General features: G+C 41.9%; 1 protein-coding gene across 6 annotated transcripts in view; it reads right to left on the bottom strand.

Moving 5' to 3' along the window:
• KIF13A (kinesin family member 13A) overlaps window positions 1–18,868 on the bottom strand; it is a 212,482-nt gene that overhangs the window by 36,859 nt on the left and 156,755 nt on the right. For all 6 annotated transcript variants that reach the window (XM_055322478.1, XM_055322476.1, XM_055322475.1 and 3 more), the window contains 6 exons: window positions 16,447–16,533; window positions 16,181–16,347; window positions 10,067–10,280; window positions 5,521–5,683; window positions 3,664–3,804; window positions 2,694–2,843 (listed from right to left, as the gene is read on the bottom strand). In XM_055322478.1, coding sequence (XP_055178453.1) covers window positions 2,694–2,843; window positions 3,664–3,804; window positions 5,521–5,683; window positions 10,067–10,280; window positions 16,181–16,347; window positions 16,447–16,533 — 922 coding nt within the window. The remainder of the gene's footprint in view (window positions 1–2,693; window positions 2,844–3,663; window positions 3,805–5,520; window positions 5,684–10,066; window positions 10,281–16,180; window positions 16,348–16,446; window positions 16,534–18,868) is intronic.

The following is an 18,868-nucleotide window of genomic DNA, read 5'->3' as shown; positions in this document are numbered from 1 at the left end:
ATAACAGTAAACCGCGGGGCACCTGTGTGGCTCAGTGGATGAGCATCTGTCTTCGGCTCAGGTCATGGTCCCAGGGTCCTGGGATCAAGTCCCACATCAGGCTCCCTGCGGGGAGCCTGCTTCTCCCTCTGCCTCTCTTACTGTATCTCTCTCATGAATAAATAAATTAAATCTTAAAAAAAAAAAAAAAGTAAACCGGAAGACATAGTCAGCAGGCTCATGGAGTGTCCACTCTCTTGGGAGCAGAGAATAGGTATGTAACTCAATGGGGCGGAGGGAGCAGGGTGAAGGCAGGCTCCCCTAGGAAATGAGATCTATCCCAGGAGGATTGACAAGTACAAAGACACCAAGTTATAAGGAAACCGTTCCTTTAAAACAGTCTGCCTCCCCCAAAGACTTAAAGTATCCTCCATATCCTGGTGGTCCTCTGGATAGGCGTAGTTTAGTGCTCTCTTATAGCTGGTTGCATAGAAATGAATTAAGGGACAAGAATTATCTTGCATTTGGCATCCCCTGAGCTGTAACTGGCCAAGTTATCCTTCAGCCACAGGTTAGGGTTGCAATGGCTAGAGTTGTAAAGGTGACACATATTTTGACAGTGCTGTGTCATCTTAAATAGTAAGCCTCATTTTTAAAGGCAGGTTAGACCCAACTTCCACATAGCAACTGGCATTGGCAGCACAGACCTGAGAAATTGGTCAGTGGTACTGGATGAGCGAGACCAATATGGAGGAATCAGTTAGAGGAGGGGGAAGAGGGGAACAGGAGAAATCAGTTTGAAAATAATCGTTCTCAAGCTCTTTTTCAATGTTTTTGAGAGTCAGATACATTTTTAAAATAATTTCAGAGGGATGAATGGAACACTCAAAGCGCCACCCAGACCCTAGCTTAAGAACACCTGACTGAGAGAAAGGCTAAAATTCACAAGTCAGGAAATGATAGATGTTGGCAAGGATGCAGAGAAAAGGGAACCTCTTACATGTTGGTGGGAACGCAAGCTGGTGCAGCCACTCAGGAAATCAGTATGGAGGTTCCACAAGAAGTTGAAAATAGAGCTACCCTATGAACCAGCAATTGTACTACTAGGTATTTACCCCAAAAATACAAATGTGATGAAACGAAGGGACATCTGCACCCCAATGTTTATAGCAGCAATGTCCATAATAGCCAAACTACAGAAAGAGCACAGATGTCCATCAACAAATGAATAGATTTGATTCATATATATATATTATATATGAATATAATACGTGTATGTATTATATATAATGTATGTATTATAGTGTATGTATGTATGTATATAATGGAAGAAGATTCGTGTATATATATTATATAATATTATACACACACACACACACACAATGGAATATTACTCAGCCATCAAAAGAAAAGAAATCTTGCTATTTGCATTAATGTAGATAGAACTAGAGGGTGTTATGCTCAGTGAAACAAGTCAACCAGAGAAAGACATATATACAATTTCACTCATGTAGAATTTAAGAAACAAAGCAGAGGATCATAGGGAAGGGAGAAAAAAATAAAAGACAAAATCAGAGAGAAGACAAATCATAAGAGACTCTCAATCATAGGAATCACACTGAAGGTTGCTGAGGGGGATGTGGTGAGGGATGAGGTAACTGGATGATGGCGGGGCATTTAGCGGGACACATAATGGAATGAGCACTGGGTGTTATGGAAGACTGGTGAATTACTGACTTCTACTTCTGAAACCAATAATACATTAAGTTAATAAACTGAATTTAAGTAAAAATTTAAAAATCATTAAAAAAAAAAAAAAAGAACCCCTGAATTCCTTTGCCACAGGAGTTTTACTCATTTTTCACGTGGGACAAAGCAACTCTAGCCCACTGGTCTTCTAGAGCAGCATGTCCCCAGGGGGGTTGCCACATAGAATGTGAGCTGTGTACTTCCACACCATAGCTGGGAACCTGGGCTCTGTTTTCTGGTTCATTTCGGCCAGAATGGTATCCTACTTGCGGCCTACCCTAAGGATCACAAAAAATAGCTAAGTATTTCAGCTCTGCATGTTATGAAAGGGCAAACTCAAGACTACAGACGTCACTAAATTTAAAATAAAAACATCAGTTGATGAAATGCCAAAAATAAAAAAGTTTGAACCTGAATATCTTCTAAAACGTCTTAGGCCCACACAAGGCCAATGCATGTAAATAACTGAAGTGTGAGGGGTTTTGTTTTCTTCTGCTTTTTAAAAAAGGAGCTAAGCTTGTTTTCCTTGAATATCTTAGATTTAAAGATAATGCTCCCAGTTATATCTTGTGAAGACCACATGGGAGCCGGCAAGGAATTTGAGTACATTAAACAAACGTAAGAGATGAAGGCAGAGGAACATGGGGACAGAGCTGAATCTGGTTTCCAAAAGATTTCTAATTTGACGGAAACAAAGGAAAAAACCCCCGTGAACCATAAATAAAAAAAAATGTTATAATCATCTTACGTGATTTTAATCTTATATTCTTAAGAAACCATGATTTAGTTTTGATAGTTTCTGTTGATTTGAACAGAGAAGAATGAATGTGACCCTGACTATTCACCGTAGTTTCCTGACGGACCTCAAGCAGAATTTAAATTGGATTCTTACACACACACACACACACGCACACACGCACACGCACACACGTCAATGGTTTCTTCCAAGGCTGGCTTGTCCTTACCTCCCCCTGCTGGCTGATGATAGGAACTGCGTACTGAAGTTTCACATCATAGAAGAGACACTCCAAGAACACGTTAGCCACGCCAATCAGGTTGTGATTCTCTTGCGCTTCATAGAAAGGGTCACCTCGTTTCCCATAGAGACGCTTTGCCTGATGGGTAGGGTGGGCAGGGAGGAAGATGAGTAGGAAACAAAACATCAACTTGGATAATATTATTTAAAACTAGCCCTTAAGAATGTTTTTGAAAAGAAAGCATTTATCTAAAGAAATTAAAAAGAAGTAAAATCGCAATCTTGTCGCACAAATAAAACAAAAGCAGCCTGTGGGAGGGGCTTGACAGCTGGGGGGCTATCCCTCCAAGAGGGATGTCCTCGTGGAGAGCTCCTCCATAGTTACTTCCTTTCTTCCCTCTCACACCCCACGTGCAGTCTTTTTCACTCCATTCCCTGCGCTCTGCCTCATTTTTCCTTCACCGAGGCTTCTTTTCCATTACCAATATCCCCAGAAATGGATTGTGTTTTCTAAGATTCTTCTTTGTAGTCTCTCGTGCCATGATCACAACTGGGAGAGCATGAATGAATATAGAATCCAAGCCGATTCCATCCACATGGATGTTTTACAACACTGACCAAACAGATCACTTTGATTCTATTTGTTCACGGATTCACTTTGTTCTATTCCAGTTCACTTGAAATGCAGCAAAAACCCCTAACAAGAATATGTTGCGTGTTCTCTTTATTTGGCTCTTGTTCATGTGGGAGTCACAGGCTTTATGACCGATCCGATTCAGGACCCCTCTCAGGGTCACTTCTATGTTACTTCTCTGAAATGCATGTCCAAAGCATGACTGCATATACTTCCCGCCGCGTGTGTGTGTGTGTGTGCTGCGCGCGCGCGCGCTTGAACAGTGGTATCACTTACACTCTGCTTTCAAAATGGTCAAATCTCCTTTACATTTTGTCTCTTTTACCTCAGGGATTTTTTCCTTCCATTCTTGATAAAGATCTCTCATGTCAATTAATTTATTCTCCAGCTTCTCAATGGTCCAAACTTGGGTGCTCTTTCCTTTCCTCCTCACCTGAATAGCTGGCTCACTCACAATCGCTCCTCTCTGCAGAGTGAAGGAAAACAAAAACAAACAACAAACCAGAGAAACCTTAATTGTGACTTTTTGGGTTGTTTGAGCAATGTAGGTTATCGTCAAGTAGCAAGCTGGAAAAAGATGCCTCGTGCATACAGGAAGATGAAATTCTACCACACAGAGTATTCTAGGGAATATTCTGGATTATTTTCAACTCAACTGCAGAAAGGTTAATGAAATCTGTGTAGACCTATGCACATGCTTTTTATCACTAGAACCAAACTATAAATCTCTTCTCTCCAGTTTTTATATTATGATCATCTTGTGTTGTTAAATATTCCTCATAGACATGATTTTTTTTCCCTTTTAAACAGATTTTATTTATTCATTTGAGAGAAAGAGAGCGCGTGCAAGGGGGGGGCAGAGGGAGAAGCAGACCCTCCCCCCGACCCCCACCCCCGAGCAGGGAGCCTGATGTGGGGCTTGATCCCAGGACCCCGGGATCATGATTTGAGTCAAAGTCAGATGCTTAACTGAGTACCCAGGCGCCCCTCACAGACATGATCTTTAATGGAAACATAGAAATCTATCATACGAATATACCACTCATCTGACAAATTATTATATTGTTCAACATCATGACTATTTTAAATTTTTGCTACTCTAAAGGCCATTATAATGAGCATCCTTGGACAAAAAGTACATAATCTTTACGAACACTTCTATGACTGGATTTAACATCAATTTCTCAAAGAACTGCTTGGTCAAAGGACTGAAATGCAGAAAGATTAATGGAATACTCCCTGACTCATTTCTTGCTTGCTTGCTGGAGGGAAATATAAATGGATGAAAGATTATTTTCTTTCGACATTTCTCTTTAAAGAAAAAATTCCTCAAATTGAAATGATGGTAAACTTCCCAATGACTGCAAAGGGCCGTTCTGTGTACAAAAGAAAGGTATTCTACAAGTCTTCCTTTCTTGTAGAATCCACTCTTAAAAATAAGACTGTAGGGATCCCTGGGTGGTGCAGCGGTTTGGCGACTGCCTTTGGCCCAGGGCCCGATCCTGGAGACCCGGGATCGAATCCCACATCAGGCTCCTGGTGCATGGAGCCTGCTTCTCCCTCTGCCTGTGTCTCTGCCTCTCTCTCTCTCTCTGTGTGTGACTATCATAAATAAAAAATAATAATAAAAAAAATTAAAAAAAAAAAAGACTGTAACAAAACTTATACTTAGCTCCCATTCCAGAAGGGAACATTTATAGAAAAGAGAAAAGCAAGAGGAATTACTCAATTTTTAAGAAGATTTTATTTATTCATGAGAGACAGAGAGAGAGAGAGAGGCAGAGATATAGGCAGAGGGAGAAACAGGCTCCCTGTAGAGAGCCGGATGGGAGACTCAATCCCAGGACCCCAGGATCACGACCTGAGCCAAAGGCAGACACTCAACCACTGAGCCACCCAGGTGCCCCGAACTTAGATCTATTTCTAGTTTTAACACATCTAAGAGCATGTATACTTGAGGGGGGACTCTATAGAGGAAATATATATTTTTTTAATTTTTACTATTTTAGTATAGTTGGCATACAATATTATATTAATAGAGGAAATCTTAAAAAGTATAAATACTCTGGCTCACATCAAATCTCCTCATGGATATTCTTTGGATGTCAGGTTTATATTCTATCTTGGAGGATATACTGTTGTATGTTTTACTCTCTCTCTTTTTTTTTTTAAACACTCTTACCTTTCTGTTGGCACTGAGGTTTGCAGCAGGGATCTGCAGGGTCACTTGGTAGTCAGTGAGTTTGCTCATTTCCTCAGCTAAGAAGTTGGCCTCCCTTACCAAGGTATTTGCTTTCACAAGCTGCTCGCGAAGTTTTGCCAGGCTTTGACGGAAGAGCTCATCCCTGTGGGGTAGCAGCAAAGGAAATAAGAAAATCTAAAAGAAAAGGAAACTGATCCTGTTTCTAAGTGAGTCATGTTATTAGAAAGTGGTAGAAAACTCCTTCCAGGCAATATTTTTCAACTGGTTTTTGTCAACATCAACACTTGTTCGTGTTTCTCTCCTCCCACCAGCGTACTGCAGGCTCTCTGCTGGTATCACCCACAAAGAGCAAATATGTGGAGGGACTTAACTAAAAACCATACTTCAAACCCTCTAACTGGGGATCCCTGGATGGTTCAGCGGTTTAGCACCTGCCTTCTTTCTGCCCAGGGCATGTTCCTGGAGACCCGGGATCAAGTCCTGCATTGGGCTCCCTGCAGGGAGCCTGCTTCTCCCTCTGCCTGTTTCTCTGCTCTCTCTCTCTCTGTCTCTCATGAATAAATAAAATCTTAAAAAAAAAACCTTCTAACATTTGAAAATGGCTAGATTTTGACATGATGCTGCCCCCCAAAAACAAAAAAGGATTTCTTTCAGGAAAAGAACTGATTATGACTTGCTGTGTGCTTTTGGGGGTGGGGACAGGAGAGCAGGGCCGGGGAGAGAATCTGTGGAGTCCAGAAGTAGACAGTGTTCCACACAATTGCTTCAGTTAGTAAAAGGCAAAAAATGGGGACTTCTGTAGCACCAGAAATTCAACTTTTTCAACTCTGCACAAAAGCAGTTCCTTGTGAGACCTTGTCTACTGTTCTGACACTGAATAGGTCAAAACCCTATTAAATGGTCTCCCAGCACCACAGCATTTGTCCTAGTTATAATCTCTCATTTATTTGTAATAATTATATGGCTAATGCCTGTCTCTTCTATGGAGCTGCAGGCACCCCAGGGTGAGAACTATGTCTTTTTTATCATTATACCTAATTCCTGGCCAAGTGCACGGCCCACTGTGGGATACCCTCAAACTACCCACTACCTTCTTTCTTCTGAAAGAAGAGAGGTTCTGATTTCCACATGTGGATTTGTGCTCAATGGTAACCCGGGCCAACAGACTGTTTCTCTAGCCTTACCTAGCTTCTCTTCTCTCCCATTTATAGACCTCCTGCCCTCCCTTAATAGGACAAAGATGAGTGTGGAACGCCCCATCTCTACTCCTTTCTCATCACCTTAGAAGTGACACAGGAGGTACCCTGCAAAGATGTTAATATAAAGTTAACCTAAGATATGTGACACATGGATCTTACCTGCCTGGTTTTTCTGAGTGATATTATCTTTTTTTTTTTTTTTTCAGTTACCCGGATTTGAATTCTTCTAGCCAGCTCAGTCTTTTCTCCACAACATCCAGAAAAAGAGCCTTGTTAATTTTTCTTTTGAAATATCTCCTTAATCTCTCTCTGTGTTGTTTTCACAGTCCCTTCCTCACACCCTCCCGATAACCTCACTGTCCCTGGGTTCTTCCTCTTTCCTACCAACAGACACATAAATCCTTGCCTGTTGCACATCAGTCCTCAATTAAAAACCTCCTCTTCACCCTTCAGAAGAGCTTTGGAGTAGCTTTCCCTCCTCCTCTGTAAGTCACCTTTTAGATCGAACAGAAGAACAGCTCTTGTGTAATCCCCCAAGCACACCTTCCTCTTCTCCATGGCTTCCCATTTGTTTGTGCCAACCTGCTCCGTTCAAAATATCTCCCATCTCCTGTCTGTCTGTCCAGTTGCCACCTTACAGCCTTGCCTGAAATCCTTCCTTCTCCACGAACCAGCTGGAGAAAGGCTCCACTGCACGGGGTCCCACTGTCTGCTAACCATGTACTAACCTCACAGTGCTCCCTGCCCAGGCACATACTCATTCATCACTTCCATAACCTCACACAATAAATATTCCCAAAGCGCCTACCAAAGACACCATCATGCTAGGCACTGGGGACACGTTAATGACTGAAGCTGGTTCCCTGCCCCTGGAAGTTATTTTTCAGATCAGGGATAAATGACAAAGGGATAATTATGGAACCGCAGCACTTTCTTTTGCCAGACAAAACTGGTTTTTAATTTACTATTACGATGTACTTTTCACCTATTTGTATCTTGCTCTATACTACACTGTGATTATCCAGGAAGAATAAACTACATCTCTGGTTTTCTTTGACATTCTCACTAGCTCTTAAAGGTACTTGATTTTCAGACCCCCAACATTCATTTGGGTATGAGTCCCTCAATATTTCACAAGCCATCAACATTTATTTAGGTTAAGAGTCTCAGCTTCTAATAATAACTACCCATCATTAATGACATCTTAATTTTATCCAGTGATTCAGGTGAAATCAATATTGTGACCATTCTCCTCCCCTTGAGTGACATCCCCAAAATATCATCCATGTTACTCTCCTTTTTTTTTTTTTTTTTTTTTTTTAAGACCTTGAGCATCCAAGAAAATCAATTTGGAATTAAGGTAAGGAAAAAAAAAAAGAAAGAAAAAAGAAAGATTTAACGCCCGACTGAAAAATACTATCATTAAAAACAATCCACCTTTTCTGTTGCATCTTTTTTGTCTTTCACAGTCTCCAGGACATTGAAGTAATTAGGGGGAAGAAACAGAAAGGTACCAGTGGGTCTGATCACAACAATGACTTTCAAGCCTGCTGTTGCTTAGAGGAAGGAAAGCCACCAGCTCACAGTAAAGGCAGAGAAGACAGCTCCTCAGAACAAGCACTGACAACCTGGGTTTCTTTTGCACAGTAAAAGATACAGAGTAATGTGTTACATGTAGGATAAATCTTCATACTTCAGTATCCAGACAGATGAGCAGGCAGGTTCCTGGGGAAAACGCAATGCATTCTTCTAATTCAGAACAGACCATCAAGTACATTACTATTGCTAGCCTGTTGTGCAGGGTCAGGCTCCTCCTCCTCCCTCTTCTCTAGGGGCTCACCTTCCTGGATGTGGCTCAGGCTTAAGTGTCTCATTGCTCGTGAGAGAGCTGCAGTGTGGCTGCAAGATTAGGAGACCGGCCCCGGACTCCGATGGCCATGGCTTTGATCCTGCTGCTCCAACGTGCTGGCTAAATGACTTTGGGGGAACCATTCAACCTCTCAGCCTGTTTCCTCATTCATGAAATGGGGTGCAAATGATCAAATACAGTATCAGGTGTGAAGAGTAGATGAATACACGTAAAGCACTCAGTGCCTGGCACGTGAGGAAGGCTCTGTAAGCAGCAGGTGCTACTTTGGTTACTGCTATTATTATTCTAACAGTGTGGGGATCAGTAAGGGGACTGAAGAGATCTGGGTTCAAACGCTGGCCTTTTCATGAACCAGGTGGGTGACTGAGGAAGATACATAGAATGAGTGCCCTGTCTACGGGACAGACATAACTGTCCCTGGGGCAGAGGGCTGTTGGGAGTGCTACATGAGCACTGTGCCTAGACTGCCGTTAAGAACACAAGAGAACCCAGGAGTGTGACTTACTGTCCTCATGGCTGATGTTCCTCCCACTACTACCTCAGTCCTAAGATACTTAAATCATAAATTCTGAAAATTCACATTTAATATATTTTTTAATATTATAGTTGTATTTAAAGAGACTCCAAAGAGCTGAGTGAAGTAAGTCAATCGGAGAAGGATAGTGTGTGTTCTCATTCATTTGGGGAATATGAATACTAGTGAAAGGGAATATAAGGGAAGGGAGAAGAAATGTGTGGGAAATACCAGAAAGGGAGACAGAACATAAAGACTCCTAACTCTGGGAAACGAACTAGGGGTGGTGGAAGGGGAGGAGGGCGGGGGGTGGGGGTGAATGGGTGACGGGCACTGAGGGGGACACTTGACGGGATGAGCACTGGGTGTTATTCTGTATGTTGGTAAATTGAACACCAATAAAAATTAATTTATTAAAAAAAATAATAAAATAAAATAAAGAGACTCCAAAGAGAAATTTAAAACTGAGAAATGCAGGACACCTGGGTGGCTCAGCAGTTGAGCGTCTGCCTTTGGCGCAAAGTGTGATCCTGGGGTCCTGGCATCGAGTCCCACATCTGGCTCCCTGCAGGGAGCCTGCTTCTCCCTCTGCCTGTGTCTTTGCCTCTGTGTGTCTCTCATGAATAAATAAATAACATCTCAAAAAAATAAAACTGAGAAATCCTTTTATGCTAAAGGAATATTCAAACTTTCTCTATTTTAATACCTGTTGATGATATTCTAACTTGGTGCTATTTTTACTGAAAGGTAAGCAGGGGGAGGAGTGGTCTTTAACCAGTGATAGTAAACAGACTGAGGATGGACAGTATCCCTGAAAAGGAAAGGCAACTGCTAATGACCCAGATATGGGACTAGCATTTCTCTCCTTGCTAGGGTGATGCCCCTTTTCCATGCCCCCCCACCAAAGCCCCAAGGCCCTGATGGCGTGGGTCCCGTTCTTACCTCTCCTCTGCCCACTGGGTCACCTTCTGCTGAGCCGTCTGGCTGCTGTAGGCCAGGCGGTCGGGGCCGCTGCTCTGGGGCTGCCGCTCCGGGGACAGCTGCTGGCGGAGCTGTTCCAGCTCCCGCTCATACATGAGCCGCTGCTCCTCCAGGGCGCTCCTCTTTTCTTCCAGGTACTGTCTCTCCAGGACCTGAACCACATTTTGCACTGGGTCTGGTGGGCCAAGAGACAAGGCAAGTGTCTTCCACGGTGGCTACGACAGGGCAGCCCGCTGTGCTTCTTCCAGCAAGAATTGTCTCCCTACTCAGAATTTAGCCTTTGAAGATGCTTTCTCTGAGTGGCCCAGGGGCCCTGCCAGATGAAATCTTCCCAGCTGCCTTTTTATTAACATTTCAGATAAGTGTCCTACATGTAAATATTCCCCACATCTACTGTGTTTCTTCAATTTGGCGAGCTCATCCTTATGTGTAGATGGATCAGTAATTCACTATAAGCAGACGGTAGAGGGGGATGGGCTCCTATCCATCGAGGAAAGCTTCATGAACTCTAAGACAGCCTCAAAGAGCCACACAAGATTTCAATTTTATGGTAGTCATTTTCTATGCCCGTTTAGCAACAGTTTTAGTATATGGCAAAGGGTTTTGATATTTCTGATTTTAACCACAAATTTTATTACTCCTGAATTTCTATAATGTGGGAGGAAATGTATAGATCACAGCACATGTTTGGAAATACTGAATATATGATTTCTTAGATGTTGAAATCCAAGAAGGCAATTTAACTTGAAAAAAGAAAACAGAAAGCAGAAAAAAGGGGGAGGAGGAAGGGATGAATTCACTTGCAAAAACAAAAGGCCATTTATGACTTTTTGCTTTTGCAGATCCAGAGATCACCAACATGTATGTGGTGAACAAATATAGAAAGAAATACAGGGACGCGTGGGTGGCTCCGAGGTTGAGGGTCTGCCTTCAGCTCAGGTCATGATCCCGGGGTCCAGGGATTGAGTCCCACATCAGGCTTCCTGCAGGGAACCTGCTTCTCCTTCTACCTGTGTCTCTGCCTCTGTGTGTTTCTCATGAATAAATAAATAAAATCTTAAAAAAAAAAAAAAGTATAGAAATATGTTGTTCAAAGGGGTCATGCCCAAGGCCAGCAGTGGCTGTGGTGTAGGTAGCGGCCACCGCCCGTGGCTGGACATTAGCTTGGCAATGACCACTGACCTACGTGTTCTGGAGAATGAAAGCACTGACCATATATCCCAGGAGAAAATTATTGACATCTCTACATGAGTAGACTGTAGAGAAGCAATTGTGTCAGACTATCTGGATGGCAAATAAGAAAACCACCATCATCGTAACTATCTCCTTGAAGCACACGAGATGGGGAGGAGATGCATTCGTATTCTCAGACTGGCCTTGAGTTCGTACCTTTGCCTGTTCAAATGGTGTTTTTCGTGTTGTATTCCCACACACTGACTCTCAGTTTAATTTCCAGGATAAGAATTAGAAATAAAGATGACAAGATGGATTTTTATATCACCTGATTATGTTTCCTGACTGACTTTTCCATTAGGCCCTATCTATCATTTTGTGAAATAACTATGCAAATTATACTCATCATCTATGTAAGCAGTAAAGAGAAAGAGATAGTATGTTAGCTTAAAAAAATAAGGTTAAATTATACAAAACAAAAAGTAGAAAGTAATTTTAAAAAATCACAAGATATCTACATAGAGTACAGGTGAGTTGTTTTAATAAAAAATGACAACCACATGGCAATAAGAATTCGACTAGCTGCTGGCTATAAGTCAGGTAGAGGCACTACAGCCTTTACATGCATCATCTCATGAAAGTCGTGCAACAGACCTGAGGGTGGATATATTCCCATTTTGAAGATGCTGACCTAAGATCACAGAACTAATGAGTGACAGAGCTAGGTTCTGAACTCAGATCAGAGCTAACTATCAGAGCTAACAGGGGTAGGACATCAGTTTAGTAATAAATGGAGAGTGAATTCTTATTTCCAATGTTTGGCTCAGAATTAGTACTCTGTTAAAGAGTATTTTTAAAGAATACTGCAATTCTTTACAGATATAAAATTCTAAAATTCAGCATTTTTTCAAAGCAAAAATAGTTTTCTTCATCGAGTCCTAACAGAGTCCCTAAAATATATTACCTGAAAATCTGATGGAAAATGAACTCTTAAAAAATACCAAACTCTTAAAGACAGACCATGAGAGGGAAGACCTTTTCCGTAGAGTAAGACATCTACGTACTCCAAAGCATTAGAACTCCTGACCTTGTCCTGTAAATTTATGAAAAATATATGAATAATATGGTGAAGGAGTGTGAAGGAATTTTATACATAAGACTAGAGAAGAAAAGTTGTCTCAGTATTTTTTAAAAATGCATTTCTCAAACAGTACGTAATTTTTCTCTTTTAGGCTCTAGGTTTGAAAAAGGAAGGACAGGGTCTTTGCCATCCATTTATACTTCCATGGAGCCTGGTTTTCAAGAGCCCTACTTAGTTTTCATAAATCTTTTCCAGAGAGAGAAAATTGGAAAACATACCATTTATAAAATTAATATTCTAACATATTTGCTAAAAGACACTGGATAGGACATTTAATCCTTATTCCTGCTTGCTAGTCAGTGGTGTGTAGAAACACACACATGATCCCAAATGGCTGAGATGATTTCACCCCAAGGTTCCATGCTGATGCAGAGGCAATGTGACCAAGGTTGCTTTAAAGTGCTTTAGCAGGTGCCATGACATAACTATTCACCAGGCTTCATCAGTGGCCACAAACCACTAAGAGATATAGAAGAAGGAGCCAGTCAAAGTATCCCTCCCTCAGTTTGCCACAGTATAGCCAGGCCCTAGGGAACTGGGACAGACCACACGACCCAGAGCCTGGGCAGAGATACAGGGACTAAGGTTTCTTTCTCCATGTCTGTCTATCTTTCCTTTTTTCAACCTCTGATTTCAACACAAGTCATTCTCTTAGATATATTTGATATCATCTTTGCAATTAGCCAAGTTCAAGCCTTTATCACTCTATAGCATATCTTTTAAATAGATCACCCTAATCGGCAGGTCAGTCTGACTCCATGATAATGGCCTACGACAGAAACCAAAGACCATTTAGCCTATTTTCAACCAACCAATCAACCATCAAAAAACTGTCTACAGTTTATTTTTCTCCCTATCATTTTCCTCCTCTTGAATGAGGGGTTTTAAAACTCAGTGTCTGGAGCCTAAGGCTGAGATACCAAAAAGGTAGGTGTTTTAGGAAGAGAGAAAGGATCATGTTTATTATGGCATAGCATGTTCTCTCTTCATTAGTTTATCCTTTTATCTGGTATGTAATTCATGTAAGGTGCTTACACTTATTTAGCTGCCCCAAGAAAGGAAAAAGAGAGGGTGCCAGTAGTAAAGGCTGGAAGGTACTGATGTGATAAACAATCAGTATTCGTTCACACCTAGGTGCCCAATCACTAAATTGAAGGGAAGCAGATCCTTTGGGGGAGGGGGAAAAACACAGCTTTAATCCCAAATAGAATAAGCTCAATGACTTGTCATCAGCCCTTTTAATTGCTCTTAACTTTAAAGCTACCACTGGGGACACCTGGGTGGCTCAGCGGTTGAGCACCTGCCCCTGGCTCAGGATGTGATCCGCAGTCTCAGATCAAGTCCCACATCGGGCTCCCTCCCTGGAGCCTGCTTCTCCCTCTGCCTGTGTCTCTGCCTCTCTCTGTGTCTTTCATGAATAAATAAATAAAATCTTTAAAAAAAAAAATAAAGCTACCACTGACTCTATGACAACAGATGAGTGCCTAATTCTTCTTCTGAACCTTTGAGAAGAACACATTATCGTCCACAGATACTAGGTCTGCTTCACTCTTAATTCCAGTGACTTGGGTTTTAGATCATTATTTAGAGATTTGAAAATACATCATTCTAGCCTATTACTGGCATGAAGGATAGTCACTATCTGCAAGTACAATGCCTTGAACCGCTGAGCTGACATGGGTCAGCCAGCCATTAGTAACAGGAGCAATGATACCAGTGACACTTGTATGCTGTTGGAAATAGAGGGAAAGACCAGTTACTAGATTAGATTGTAACCAATGGGATGTCAATGGAGCTGGGACATGGGGGAGGGAGGGGTCATGATTTAAAAGGATGCATTCCTCAACCAGGAATAGAGTGGTTTGGGAACCTCTGGGTGGCTCGGTGACTGAGCATCTGCTTTCGGCTCAGGGTGTGATCCCAGAGTCCTGGGGTTGAGTCCCGCATTGGGCTGTCTGCAAGGAGCCTGCTCTCCCTCTGCCTCTCTCTCTGCCCTTCTCTCTCTGTGTCTCTCATGAATAAATAAATAAAATCTTTAAAAAAAAGAATAGAGTGCTTCGGACAGGCAGAAAACTTCAGCTTCTTCCCCATTGTGTTAGTTACATTTTGCCAAAGCATGAGGCATAAGCATCGGTCAGCAGCCCTGCTAAAAACCACTCAAGCTCCCCCATGCTAACACCAATCAGTTAAAACCTTTATCCCAGTGTTTGTGGAGGAGCTTCGTCTGAAACCACAGGAGAGGGAAGAGAATCTTCAAATAGGACCACCAGGGGGACGACCACCAGGCAGACAGGCTTATTATCGGGAAGCCACCTAGCAGTAGAGGTGAATTCCATGAACACCACCAGGCCACTGGCATTTCGGCACTGAGTAAGAGCACGTCTGCATGCCCCCAAAGGAAGCCCCACTTACACGGGGAACTGGGTAAAGAGTTGGGAGGGGGAAACACTGCTTTTAAATAGAAAAAAAAAATCAACCCTGGGGAACAAGGCTTGATGTGGAATACAAATGGATAACTCGTGTTAATACCATGAGTCAGGCCACCGGTGACTAATTGGTTTGGCTAAGAGGATTGGAGGAATTAACAGATACTAACTACTCCTCAGTCAGGGCTTTCATATAAATATGATAAGAACATAGTGATTGAATAAAATTAGAAATCTGTGATGTGGGACAAGAGACGATTAAATTATCATTGGGATGCTCTGCAGTTGGGCAACAGAGACCTCTAGAATTCTGTAATCTCAGGTAAAGACGTAATGCTCTTCCAGCAGGTGTTCCCGCACCTGGAGTTGGTGCCCACGCCCTCCTGTCACACCCTGTATCCATCCAAAATTACTCACAGGAGACTTGTTGCTCAGGCATGTCGGAAAAGGGCCCATGAATGTGATTCTGATGTCTGAACATCACTCTGGAATGCCTTTTGGAATTCCGCCCAACTGGTGAGCCAGTAGCAGAGCGGATGGAGTTCTGATTTCTAGCTGTGGTCCGGCCTGCGGTGCAGTGTCCAAAGCCCTGGCAGCTGATGTGCAGCCCTAATCTCACAGATGTTCTTTTCTACTCTTCTTCTATAATCTTCCTATTAATACATCACACCTGTTTTATCAATCTAGCCTTTTCTTTATACTTCATTTTTATAATTGAAAAGAGGGGGTCCTTGGGGCTAAAAATCCAAAGAGATAAAAAAAGGTCCAAGTCTTTATTCTTGCAATGAAATCCTCAATTTGATATGCCAGAGATCTGATTGACATTCTCCAGCCACGCTCACGTTCTTCTCAGATAGGCATACCCAAAGATAGCATTCAGAAAGTAAATGTTTCAGGGGAGAGCCCCACTGGGAAAATGTGATGCTGTCCCTGCACCGTCAGACAGAGGCTTCCAGAGCTCCTCCGTGGTTCAAGGTTGGGATCCCTAGGTATTCAAAGAATCGCTGAATGGGGGGGTCACCTGGGTGGCTCAGTTGGTTAAGCACCTGCCTTCAGCTCAGGTCATGATATTGGGGTCCTGGGATCAAGCCCCCATCGGCTTCCTGCTCAGTGGGGAGTCTGTTTTTCCTTCTATCCCTCCCTCCTGCTCATGCTCTGTCTCACAAATGAAGAAAATCATTAAAAACAAACAAAAAAACAAAAACAAAAACACCTAGCAATTTGATGTGTCTAAATTTCAGAATGACAATTCCACTTCACGCAAGGGCATCCCTCAATGAACTGTGTTGTGACAGGAATTACCCAAGACAGAGGAATCTGGACGTAAGCTCTTACCATTACTATTCAGGGTTTTCATGATAACTTCCATCTGCGCAAATTCATAGTTATAGTCTGGTTCTGAGGAAGCTTCACTGGCTGCGTCCAGGTCATGGTCTGGTGGGCCTGTCTCCTTTTCAAAGTCTTTCAACCAATCTCGCCGTTTCCTCTTAGGTAAATTAATTCTGTGGGGTTTTCCATCATTAAGAGAAAGTTGACTTGTTTTATACTCCGATAACAGGAAAAAAAATAAATGAAAATATTAGGAAGCACAAAGATGTTACCTAAAAAAGTGGTTATTTCCCCACAGGATTCGATCGCCGTGCCACAGCTGGGTGGTACTGCAGACAAGGGTGCCATTTACACAGGACCTGAAGGAATACCGTGGAATATGTCAGCTCAATCGGAAAGAGGACAAAACCCAGCCCTAGTAGCCAAAGAGATAAATGGGGAAGTTTCTTCTAACAGATGTATTCTACTAATACCTAAAGAAGGAAAAACAGCTTTAAAACCACTATCAAAAGAGGTGATCTAAGCAATGATGATCAAGGGCTGCCAATATCCCTAAGACAACTTGACGTGATGTGCTCCTGATGGAGGTGGACACAAGAATGCCTATGGAATACTCCTGTCCAAATATGAGCCAAACCTGATCAAGTTTTCATATCTAAATGCCGATTTAGGGAAATGCAGAAGGTGGTGGAAATGAGCAAAATGTTGACTGTGGGAAACAACCATGTATCTTCAGCAAATAAAATGCAAGGATGAGGTGGGGAGACGGAGGAATGGAGGGAGGAGAGACCCATATGCCAAAAGAGATGTAACAGCCAATGACAATGGTTGAATCTTATTTGATCCTGATTTCAAGAAAGAACTCGAAAAGAACATTTATGATACAATTGGGGAAATCTGAACACCAGCTCAATATATGAATATTAGTAAGGGATGATCTGTAATTATTTTAGGTGTGATGGGATTTTTTTTTCTTTAAAACCATTTACTTACAAACTTTAATTCAGCAAAGGAAGGTGTGTGAGAGAGGACTGGGGAGATGACACCTCCCTGGAGTGGATGTGGACTCCCCCAGAGTCAGAGGAGGGAAGCTGGTGGCCCAGCCGGCCAGGGGGAGGGCCCAGGATCTCCTCAGGCCAACAGGTCCTGCTGGTGGGCAGGGGGCAGAGCTTATCTGCATGAAGTTGCTGGACTGGGCCCTGGGCCAACAGGCGGCCAGGAGGCCAGCTCCAGGTTATCTAGCCTGGGGATGAAGAGGCGGAGCTCATCTTCAACATGGGGGCGGGGTGGGGAGACAAGAATACTTGTCTTTTAGAGATAGAAGCTGAGATATTTATAGACACAAAGTTATAATGTCTGGAATTTGCTTTAGAATAACCCAGAGGGGCAGGAGGGAGGAGATGGGGAGGGCATATAAATAAAAACAAAATTGTCTGTGGGGTGTTCATTTTTGAAGCTGAATGATGGATATATGGAAGTTCATTATATTCTTCTTTCTACGTCATATATTTGAAGTTTTCCATAATAAAAACTTGGGAAAACATAAAAAGAATACCAGGTTTAAAGCCTAAATACCTATCAAACACATTGTAAAAACACGACAAACAAAAGGACACGAGGAAACAACAGTCTTTGTCATACAGCATGCGTCACACCGTCAATGGCGGGTGCCGTGTCTCTGGGTTTGTGTTGGCCTATGCATCCGGGATTTGCCTCAAACAAATCCTGAAGTCCCAGATCTGTCCGGTGGACATTTGGAGCTCACCTCTCAAGACTGCAGCTTCCCTACGTTTCAGCTTTGTTACAGCTAACTAGTGACAAGGGGCTGTAACTCACTGTAACAGAGTCATAAGGTTTCCTGCCAATCAGGAGATCTCATCAACTGATCTCATCAACTTTAACATAGTCAAAACCTGGCCCCTGCGACTTTTCTTAGGAAGAGGAAAAGTCTTCCAGAATTTTTAATGTCAATTTTAGTCTTCTTATAAATGTTTCCTTCATTAAAAAAAAAAAAAAGATTTTGCTGGTATGAAAAAATTAAAGTTTAATTTGCTAAAGGACCGTCAGGTGGAGTTTGATGGAAAAAAATAATGTTGACTATTCTGTTTTAGTTTTTCAGTAAGTTACTTTTTTTCCTTTTTTTTTCTTTCTTTCTTTTTTTTTTTTTTTAGTAAGTTACTTTTCTTGCAGAATCTCATTATCTGGTTCCTAATCTTTACAGGACTCTCTAGCTCAGAGTGACAGAAGAAGAAGTCACCTATGAAAACAAACCCACCTTTATAGTAATATTTCAAGTCTAGGGAGTAAGTTTTTATTGAGAAAAATACCCTGGAAATACCATCTCAAATGTTTTTAATCTATCATACATGAACATGATAAAACTTTGGTGTGTATATTTTACACTAACATGCTCCCTTTATTCTTGCTGATGAAAATGACTTTCAATGCTAACTCAAGCTCCAAAGGTCTGTATCCATCTATTTGGAATTATGGACTGAATTATTCATCTGCAAAAACTGGAAAATGAGATCAGAATATATATGTATGTCTAAAAAATATAAGTATTTTTGCCAAAAGGATGATGAAAAGTTGTTTTTTGAGAGGAAAATTTTTAACAGAATACTCACCTCTTCTACCTAAAAAACAAACATTGATTAGTCAGTTTTCAAGGAAAATACCTTCCCAGTTTATTAA

This window comes from Nyctereutes procyonoides, unplaced genomic scaffold (genome assembly GCF_905146905.1).
Source record: "Nyctereutes procyonoides isolate TBG_1078 unplaced genomic scaffold, NYPRO_anot_genome, whole genome shotgun sequence".
NCBI classification, from domain to species: domain Eukaryota; kingdom Metazoa; phylum Chordata; class Mammalia; order Carnivora; family Canidae; genus Nyctereutes; species Nyctereutes procyonoides.
Note: the sequence above shows the minus strand (reverse complement) of the source record. Positions and strands in the feature narration are given on the sequence as shown.